Genomic DNA, 9478 nt, shown 5'->3' on the forward strand with positions numbered 1-9478 from the left:
CAGAAGTATCACACTTCCGGGTGTGTTACTTTCACAATAAAAGCATGCAGTTCCTTTACAGCTGGAGAAAACACGCAACTTTTTGAGTTTTTTTTTTTTTTTTTTTTTGCTTTGCTTACGATTCTGAGATTCTTGATTTAACTGAAACCGCAAATGTGGTCAATCACGTGATACGGATTGTAATCTAAAACGAAAGGTATTTTTATTTTGAAGGGTACGAACCGGAAGTAGCTCCCCTCCTTCCTGACCGCTTGAAGATACATAACGGGGGCCGGACCGGAAGCCGGTGATGCGATCGATCCCCGGTCTCGCCCGGCGTGCGTCTCCGCCGGTGAGCCGCGCACGCCGGAGATGACCCAAAGCCCGGAGACGGAACCGGAAACCCGGGTGCGCCGGTACACCCGGGCCGCCCCCGCCGTCCTGACCCACTTCCTGTGCGTCGCCCTGACGACGCTCATCACCGTCCTTTCCCGCCCTGGCACGAGTGAGTCCCTGACCTCCCTTTGACCCCTGACCCCTCCGTGACCCCTGACCCCTCGGTGACCCCTGACCTCCCGTGTCCTCTGGTTGCAGGTGTGTTTTCATGGCACCCTTTCCTCATGACGCTCTCGGTAAGTTGCAAAAACAAAACAAAAAGTAGTTCCTCCCGCACGCCGTCGCTGAAGCTCCCCTTCCCGCCAGTTCTCCTTCCTGATGACGGAGGCCATCCTGGTGTTCTCCCCGCACGGGTCGCCGGTCCGGCAGCTCCCGCACAGAACCAAAGGCCGGATCCACTGGGCGCTGCAGAGCCTCGCTGCCGGCGCCGCCGCGCTAGGCCTCGCCGCCATCTCCTACAACAAGCACCTGCAGGGTAAAGCCCACTTCACCTCGTGGCACGGCGTTCTGGGGCTGCTAACGACGGGCGCCGCGCTCCTGCAGTCGCTGGCGGCGCTCCCCCTGGTTTACACCTCCCTGGCCAAGGGGTGGTCGCTGGCCCGGCTGAAGCGCTACCACGCGGCGTCCGGCCTGGCCGTCCACCTCCTGGGCGGCGCCAGCCTGCTGCTGGGCCTCGGCTCGGCCTGGTTCGCGGCGCGGGTCGACGGCGCCGCCTGGTATCTGGCGGCGCTCTGCCCGACCCTGGCGGCGTCGGTCGTCGCCAACCAGGTCGCGGCGGCCTACGCGGCGAAGAAACGGCCTTGAAACGGCAACCGACGGGGTGGTTCGGCCCGACTCGGGAGATACCAAGCGGGCGCCGCGGGCGTCTCACGCTGCGGTAGAAGTGTTTTATTGTTAAAATAACATTGACAACACGGTCGTGTTCCGCTCCCGCCTCGGCTGCGCGTACAAAAACGTCGACCCGGATCCGCCGCCAACTGAAAAGGTTAAAAAAAAAAAAAAAAAAAAAAAAAAAAATTAAATAAATACATTTCAGACGCCGTACACTGAAATGAGGGCCACTTGTAATAAAAAAAAAAAAAAAAAAAAAGACTTTAAATATTCCAATAAAAAGGTTAAAGCACAGAAGTGGCGGCTGTGGTGTTTCCGGTCGGTTTTCGGCGCCGGTTAAACGGGAGATGGTTTTTTTCCCCTCCCTCTCCTCCTGGTGACTCCCAGACTTCCTCCTGGAGAAGATCCAGAGTCCTTCTCCTCGCGGGTCGGTCCTGAGGAGGTTCTTCCAGTGTTTCTTAGAGGGGCGAGAAGAGTCCCGGGCCTGTTAGCAGGAGGGGGTTCATCCAGACGTGCTGGATCGTCGAGAGGTCCCCCTTTTTTTTTTTGTTTTTTTTCCCACCCCGCCTGCTATTTAAGGCTAAAAATTAAAAAAAGAGGAGGGGGAAACCGAGGCCCGACCCGAATATACATTCATCTGCGACGGAGGCGGACGGTGTTGGATGGTGACGGTCACCGGAACGGAGCCTCTCGCTACCGCCGACATCTAACACACTTTGCACGGGACGACGACGGTTATTTACAGAGGATCCAACCTCGGAACAAAACCCCCCCCCCGCCGAGGGGAGAGTCTGTGCTTTAAAAGCCTTAAAAAACAAAAAAAAAAAAACAGAAAAACAAACAAAAATAAAAAAAAAAAAAGAAATAAATTGAGCTGTTGAGCTGGTCCCCTTGTTGTGGCTCCTCCACGCCGCTGAAACTGTGGGATGTTCAGCATGATGATTCTCAAAAACAAAAAAAAGATTCATGTTCTTGTACGTGTGAGATGTCACTGAATTGTGTGTGTGTGTGTGTGTGTGTGTGTGTGTGAGAGACTCGGGGTTGGTCCTCAGTGCCCCGTCACCTCGATGACGTCGTCGTCGGAGCTGCTGCCGCCGTTCTCGGCGCCCGGGTGGCCATCGGGCCGGGCGAGCGCCGCCCCCAGCAGGCTGGACGTCGGGTTGTTGAAGGCCGACAGGAAGTTGGACGCGGCGGCGGCGCCGGCGCGGGGCCCGGCGTAGCCCCCGGACCCGGACAACGGGCCGGAGGGGAACACCCTCAGGTCGGACAGCAGCGGCTGGCTGTAGTTGAGGGGGAAGCCGGACGACAGCAGGCCGGCCATGTTGGGGCTCAGCAGGTACGGCGGCAGCGAGCCGGAGGAGGAAGCGGCGGCGGCGGCGGAGGGGGCGGCGGACGCCGAGGACAGGACGCCGGACAGCGCCGAGGAGGAGGAGGGCGTCTGGAGGTGTCCGTTTCCCGTCGCCGCGGGTCTGAGGAGGTCCGAGGCGGCGGAGGGGAACAAAGTCTGGAGGTCGGCCAGCGTTTGCTCGGGAGTCTGAAGGAAGGAGGGGCCGCCGGCGCCCAGCAGGGGGAGGCTCATGTGGCCGAGGTTCCCCAGCAGGGAGGAGGAAGAGGAGGAGGAGGAGGAGGAGTTCAGGCCCGCCGGGGGGAAGCCGAGCCCCCCGGAGCCCAAGGACAGCCCGGGGAGCCGCGGCGCCGCCGTAGCTCGCTTCCCCCCCGGCGGGTTCCCGCCCCGCGCGTCGGCGCCCTTCCGCTTGCTGCCTCGCGCCTCCAGCGGCTCCTCGCTCGGCCGCCGGGTGAAGTCGGTCATCCGGTCGGCGTGGGAGGCGCCTTCGTCGGGCGGCGGCGGCGGCGGCACCTCGGAAGCGTCCGGGGGGGAGAGCGCGTCCGAGACGGCGCCTCCGCCGAGGCCGTCGGCGTAGCGGCTCAGCTCCCGGAGGATCTCGGAGCTGAGCGGCGAGGAGGGTCGGGGGTCGCCGTTCGGGGAGTGCGGCCGGCGCTCGGCGGGGGAAGCGCAGCCGTTGGTGACGGGGTGGCCGCCCGGGCCGTCTGCGGGGCGGAGAGGCGATCCGGTGAGTAAACGCCGGAGCTGGCGCGTGGCGGCGAGCGCGAGGAACGGCGGCGTACCTCCGGGAGCCGGCGGGCCTCCGACCGGCGGACGGCTGATTTTCCCGGACCGGATGGCGAAGATCCTGCCGTCGTTGGTTCTGATGTAGGTCCCTGCGGCGACGCGGCAGAGCTACGTCACAAACAGAAACGAAAAACGCCGAATCGGCGTCGGTCGCGCTCGTACCTTTGGAGCCGCGGATGACGTGGATGCTCTCGCCGGCGCCGATGCGAGCCGGGTCGTCGGTCACGCTGTTGGCTCCGGGGATCACGATATCTGCGGGGAAGACGGACGCTGAGCGCTTCTCTTCCCGCGGTTTCGACCCGCGACGGCGAGCGGCCCTTTACCCGTGGTGGTGACGATCCTCTGCACGTACACGCCGGCTTTCTGCCGGAAGTTGACGGGCAGGCTCCCCGCCGAGCTGGAGCCCGCCACGCCCATGGCCACCTGCCGGGGCATCATGGGGATCGGCGTGGACTGGATGGGCCGGACGCTCGCCACGGGCTTTTCGTCGGGCCGGGCCACGGGCCGCCTGGAAGGCAACGGGAGGTTCGATGATGCGAAAACGCGGCGTTAGCGGCTAAGAGCTAGCGTGACGCGAGGAGGAGGCGGACCCACCAGCCCCGCTGGTTGAAGGAGGGGATGTTCTTCAGCGCCTGGTCGCCGGCGGGGTAGTAGGTGGCGTAGGAGGGGCGGGAGTACGGCACCGAGGCTCGCTTCTCGTCCTCGTAGCTCTTCTTGGCCGCCCTCTTCTCCGCTTTGGTCAGCTTGGACTCCTTCCGGTCCACCAGGAGGGACTCGTGGTTGAAAGGTTGCTGCCGAGCGGAGAAGAAGCGGTACGGCGGAGGAACCGGCGCCGGCGGAGGACGGGGACCCCGACGGGGGCGGCGGTTACCTTGGTGATGAGGTGCGGGTAAAGCTGGCAGGCCTGGTAGATGACCGTCTCAAAGTCCTCCAGGGACTCCATGCTGATCTTGCTGGCCTGCGGCTCCTCCTCCACGAAGTGCAGCAGGGACTCCACCTCCTTGCGGGTGAAGTTCAGCGCCGGGTTGAGGTCGTCGACCACGCGGTCTGAGCGGAACCACACGCACGTTACATTTCCCGCGCCGACGGACGCGTCCGTCGGCGAGGTCCGGAGGTCTCCTACCCGACATGCCCTGCTTGGACACCTGCCGGTCGTAGATCTTCTTCTCCAGGGTGAAGTCGCAGACGAGGCGGTAGATGTAGCAGGGCTTCCTCTGGCCGTAGCGGTAAACGCGACACACCGCCTGGGCGTCGTGGCACGGGTTCCACGAGGCGTCGAACACCACCACGCGGTTGGCGCCGATCAAGTTGACGCCCAGGCAGCCGGCCCTGGAGGGGGCGGGGGGAGGTCGGTTAGCATTAGCGCGGCGGTAGCGGTAGCGGCGGTAGCGGCGACGCTAACACCTGGTGGAGAGCAGGAACACGCAGGCGGCGCTGTTCTCCCGGTCGTTGAACTGGTTGATGAGGCGCTCCCGCTCCGACGCCGACGTGCTCCCGTCCAGCCCTGCGGACGCACAGGCGGGATGTTAGCGCGCCCGTGGCGGCGCTCAAACGGGGTTTCGGGAACGGAAGCGGCGACCCACGGTAGTAGTTGAGGTTGCGGATCCAGCCCTGGCTCTGGCCGTCCGGCGAGGTCGGCACCGGCCTCTTCGACAGGAAGTCCTCGATGAGCGTCAGCGTGGACAGGCTTTGGCTGAAGACCAAAATCTTATCCCCCCTCCGGACGCTCCCGTCGATCAAATGGAAGAGGAGCACCATCTTGGCCGAGTTCTCCAGGACGCCGGTGCGGTAGCTGGACATGATGTCCTTGGCCTGAGACGGGGGGAGGAGACACTTCAGAGGGCCGCCACGTCGCCATGACGCTCGCACGGCCGGCGCTGTCGTACCCATTCGTACGTGATGACCTGATTGGACCGGTCCTGCGAGGGGTTGAGCGGCGGCAGCGGGATGTTGACTTTGCTGTTGCCGGAGTCGGCCATCTTGGCCTTGAGGCCGGCGCCGGGCGCCGGGCAGCGCGGGTTCCCGGCCGACGTCAAGTCGTCCAGGTCCAGGTCCTGCTCGTTGGCCTGGTTCTCCTTCTGGAGGGCTTCGTAGAGCACGTCCGGGTGATTCCAGATCTGGACACAAAGGAGGCGGGGGGGTTTGAAGGGGGGGCGGCGGGACGGCGAGGCGTCGCGTCCGACGGGCCTCCCGGGGTCACCTTGCAGCAGACGCAGAAGGCCTTGAGCGGGTTGAGGCCCAGCCAGCCGTTGTTCCCGGCCTCCCGGAAGCGCTTCATGAACTCGGTGTAGAGCGCCCGCTGCACGGGGGACAGGCGGACCAGGATCACGTGCTCCTTCTTGGTGGGCAGCTGGTCCTGCAGGACGTCGTGGCCGCGTCTGAAAGGCGGGGGGAGCGTCGGTGGCGCCGGCGAGCCGCTCGCCGGCGCCGCCGACGTGACGCACTCACCTCTGGACGAAGCCTTCCAGAAGGCTGTGCAGGACGTGGCTGCGGTAGCGCATGAGGCGCACGTCCTGCGGCGTGCTGTCCATGCACTGCCCGTTGAGGATGGGCCGCTCGAACATGTTGCTGAACTCCTGCCGCGTGCCGAGGAAGTCGGGCCGCACGAAGTCCACCATGCACCAGTACTCGATCAGGTTGTTCTGGAGCGGGTAGCCCGTCAGGACCACCCGGCGCCGGGAGCGGATGTTCTTCAGGGCCTGCGACGTGCTGGCGTGGTAGTTCTTGATGCGGTGGCCCTCGTCGCAGATCACCACGTCCGGACCGGGACGCGTGATGGCCTTCTCGATACCTATGGGGGGGGGGGGAGGGAGGAGGCGGGGCGTGAACGCGGCGCGAGCGCGGGACGGGTCGGAACCTTCCGGCGCCTTTCGCTCGCCTTTCATCAGCTCCTGCTGCCTGTCCTCCTCGTCCAGGTCGATGATGATCGGACCCACGGGCTTCTTGGACTTCCTCTTCTTGCCCATGACGAAGCTCTTCTTCATGGACAGCAGGCGGTACATCTCGTAGCCCATGAGCAGCACGCCGCCGTCCCGGGACCAGTCCTCCACCACCTTGGCTCTGGCCAGCGTGGTTCTGTTAAACACACACACACACACACACGCGGCATGAATAACTGCTCAAACGGTGCGAGGACTCGCCGCGCGTCACGTACTTGTGCTCGTCGTTGAGGATGTGGACTTTGAAGGAGCGTCCGAGGAGGACGGCGGGGTCGGCGTCCGGAGGCAGCGCCTCCTGGGGCGGCAACCAGAGGTTGAACTCCGTCAGCCAGTTCTGGAGCGTGTTCACCTGGAGGAGGCGGCGGCGGGGACGACAGCGGCGCCGTGGCGTCAGCGCGATCCTTTCCGGAGGCGACGGGCGGCGGAACCGGCTCTACTCACGGGGACGATGGCCAGCACGGTGTGGGCTTCGGTGTTCCTCAGCAGGATGTCGATGAAGGAGATGACCTGCAGCGTCTTGCCCAGACCCATGCTGTGGGCCAGGATGCAGCCGAAGCCGCTGCTGGTGGTGTAGCGCTCCAGCGACTCGATCAGGTTATCGTAGAGGAACCGGATTCCCCCGATCTTTGAGGATGAGCAAAAGAGTGAGAGTGTGTGTGTGTGTGTGTGTGTGTTGGGGTTTGACAGCACCGGACCTGGTGAGGCTTGACGGCGCGGGCGAGTTGCGGAGCGAGGAAGATGTCCTTCTCCTCCGCGGGATGGTTGATGTTGACCAGCACGCGGCCCTGGGCGTCGGGTAAATTCAGGGCGTCGTTGATGTGAGCGCCGCTGCTCTCCTCCGTGCCGCCGCCGCCGCCGCCGCCGCCGTCCTCGTCGGCGGACTCGCTGCTGATCTGCAGGGCGTCCTCGTCCCCGGAGCTGAGCTCGATGACGTCTACGCCGCGGAGGGGAAGAGCGTGAAGAGGCTAATCCGGAGGGGCGGAGGATCCCGGGGAGGGAACCAGGCGGTCCGGCTTACCGTCTCGGCTGGGGAGAGGCTGGAGTTTGGGCTCGGGGCTTTCGTCCTCGTCTCCGCTGCTGTCCAGGCAGATCACGTCCTGCTTGCTGAGGAGAGCGGGGACCAGGTGGGACACCTCCCCCAGGATGGGGTCCACTGCGGGAGAGACGGCGAGGTGAACCCCGAGTCCGGAGGACCTGGAGACGGTGGAGAGGAGGGACTCACCCAGGTGGGAGTCCGGGACCTGCGTGGGGAAGTCTTTCCTCTGCTGCTCCAGACGTTTCCGCCTCTCCATCTCCTCCTGCTGAGCCGCTTTGGTCCCGGCCTCCAGCTGATCCTCCTTCAGCAGCTTCCTGCAAACACACACACACACATACACACACAGGTGTGTTTACAAACAGAAGAAAACTCAAGAGTCGGGTGTGACTCTACGTCAAGAAAGTACCTGATGTTTTTCCTCATGTGTGAGGGCTTGGAGGGCTTGGAACCCTTGGAGGACTTGTTCAATTTGGAGGCCTTCTGTTTCTTGGTCTTGCTGGACGGCGGCTTGCTCCGGCTCGAGTCCCCGGGGCTGGTCGGGGGCCGGGAGCGAGAGGCGGGGCGGGAAGGAGGACCCGACGTGGCCCTGGACGACGGCCGGGAGGCGGGTCGAGACGGGGGATCGGACGAGGTGGCCGAGGTGGAGTCCCTGCTGTCCTGAGCCTTTCCCGTCCAGCTCTGGGCGCTTCCGGGACGTTCTTTCGGAAAGATATAACCGAGTGAATCCCACAAACATCCGGCGAGTATCGTGGTTGCATCAAGCCGGGGCGACGGTGGAACAAACATGCTCACCGGCGCCTTCGTCCTCATCGTCCCCTTCATCCTCATTTTCTTCCACGTCATCGTCGTCGTCGTCCTCCTCCTCCTCGTTGTCGTCGTCGTCCTCCTCGTTTTCCAACTCCTCTTCGCTGTTAAGGCTGGGCTCCAGGTCGCTTTCTGAAACGGCCTCTTCAGACATGGTGTCTTACGGGGCTCTCCAAAGAATTACCTGCACGCCTTCATCGGGGAGTCCTACGACACAAACGTAAATAAATTCACAGGAAGTTGTCAAGAAAATGTGCTTTTTTTTTTTTTCTTGCACGCAAGGAGCTGCAGCGGCCCAACACCAGAAACGGATCTCTCTTATCCAAAAACTACACCGCGCCGACACACCACTGCCTACTTCACCGTGGAAGGTCTCCAAAAACAATTAACACGACAATTCTGCAACTTCAAGATGTGCAGATTGCGAAGAGATCGCTTGCACAGATGCATGCTAGACCCCTCTTTTAATTTAACAAGTGTGCTGAGGATCTTAATAGATGCCAATGCAATACCTGGGGGATGAATTGTTGCACACACACATACACACTCACACACACACAGCAGTGTGTCTGCCAGTTAGCATTAACAGGACACTTGTCAGCTATCGGAGGCCCTGGTGGGATGAGGGTATCGATGCTTTGTGCTCTCCGGCGGGAGTGCAGGAGGCACCTCGCAAAATAGCAAGCAGCTACACGCTCCTCTATTCTGAAATGATGCAGTTACCTTCAATAAACAGGTGTCCTGCTCGGATGCTTGCAAGCAGCCTTTGTTTTCCGGGGAATATGCTAGCTAATTAAGGGCGACGTTAATCGACAATAAGCTTGATTTGTGACGTGAGAACCTAGCAACATTTATTGCCTCATCAATGGCACCGAAAGACGGCGGTTAACATCGATTCGGTGACTGGTGGGAAAGCAGATTTACTTTAATAAAAGGGATGTTTGCCCCCGTTATACGAGCAAAATAACCATTTTGATGTCGAGTGTGTGTGCAAGGCTTTCTTAGCTACTGCTAGCCCACATAACACGGTGGTTAGCAACCTCGGCTAGCTAAGACGCGTCGGTGAGCCGAAACATCAACAAATTTCCAAGGTTTACCTTCCGGGAAACGGGAAGCTCAGTTCGGGAAACGTCACTTTTGTCACATATGACCGACACTCGTCAGAACAGACGTGGGGTAAATACGCAAATGAACCGATAAACGTTGCTAATTTCCAATTTTCCAGTGTCACCGTAAACACATTCCCCCCGTGGAGGAACAGCCCACTTCGGTTCCGGGGGTTAAAAAAAAACAAAACAACAAAAAGCAAAAACCGCAGGTGAGTTGGATAATTTAAAATGGTTTTCGCGATCATTTTTAGTA

At 61.6% G+C, this 9478-nt stretch overlaps 2 protein-coding genes across 3 annotated transcripts; one reads left to right on the plus strand and one right to left on the minus strand.

Moving 5' to 3' along the window:
* Positions 1-242: 242 nt before the first annotated feature.
* cyb561d2 (cytochrome b561 family, member D2) lies at positions 243-2076 on the plus strand. Its single transcript, XM_086168634.1, has 3 exons — positions 243-484; positions 574-611; positions 682-2076. The coding sequence occupies exons 1-3, from the start codon at positions 352-354 to the stop codon at positions 1177-1179; spliced, it is 669 nt and encodes a 222-aa protein (XP_086024760.1). The 5' UTR covers positions 243-351; the 3' UTR covers positions 1180-2076.
* rad54l2 (RAD54 like 2) lies at positions 1249-9354 on the minus strand. Of its 2 annotated transcripts, XM_086168632.1 has the most exons (21): positions 9214-9354; positions 8105-8323; positions 7719-8010; positions 7499-7626; positions 7295-7429; positions 6972-7210; positions 6718-6900; positions 6492-6625; positions 6216-6412; positions 5786-6128; positions 5538-5715; positions 5224-5454; positions 4921-5149; positions 4742-4841; positions 4461-4666; positions 4209-4384; positions 3932-4128; positions 3661-3845; positions 3500-3589; positions 3334-3426; positions 1249-3255 (listed from the first exon to the last, which is right to left on the minus strand). In XM_086168632.1, the coding sequence occupies exons 2-21, from the start codon at positions 8268-8270 to the stop codon at positions 2255-2257; spliced, it is 4503 nt and encodes a 1500-aa protein (XP_086024758.1). In that variant the 5' UTR covers positions 8271-8323; positions 9214-9354; the 3' UTR covers positions 1249-2254. The 2 variants fall into 2 exon arrangements, with proteins under 2 accessions (XP_086024758.1, XP_086024757.1); XM_086168631.1 differs by having other exon boundaries at positions 1948-3255; positions 7295-7626.
* Between the last annotated feature and the right edge of the window lie 124 nt (positions 9355-9478).

Source organism: Fistularia commersonii, chromosome 21, assembly GCF_037954325.1.
Source record: "Fistularia commersonii isolate RoL2024-O1a breed Wild chromosome 21, RoL_Fcom_v1.0, whole genome shotgun sequence".
Taxonomy (NCBI): Eukaryota; Metazoa; Chordata; class Actinopteri; order Syngnathiformes; family Fistulariidae; genus Fistularia; species Fistularia commersonii.

Excerpts from the sequence above, each read along its gene's own strand:
- cyb561d2 (XM_086168634.1), top strand. The coding sequence starts at position 352 with ATGACCCAAAGCCCGGAGACGGAACCGGAAACCCGGGTGCGCCGGTAC. Across the intron at positions 485-573 it reads CCTTTCCCGCCCTGGCACGA|GTGTGTTTTCATGGCACCCT; the intron begins GTGAGTCCCTGA and ends CTCTGGTTGCAG. Across the intron at positions 612-681 it reads CTTTCCTCATGACGCTCTCG|TTCTCCTTCCTGATGACGGA; the intron begins GTAAGTTGCAAA and ends CCTTCCCGCCAG.
- rad54l2 (XM_086168631.1), bottom strand. The coding sequence starts at position 8,270 with ATGTCTGAAGAGGCCGTTTCAGAAAGCGACCTGGAGCCCAGCCTTAAC. Across the intron at positions 6,129-6,215 it reads GCAGCAGGAGCTGATGAAAG|GTATCGAGAAGGCCATCACG; the intron begins GCGAGCGAAAGG and ends CCCCCCCCATAG. Across the intron at positions 3,846-3,931 it reads TCCTTCAACCAGCGGGGCTG|GCGGCCCGTGGCCCGGCCCG; the intron begins GTGGGTCCGCCT and ends GTTGCCTTCCAG.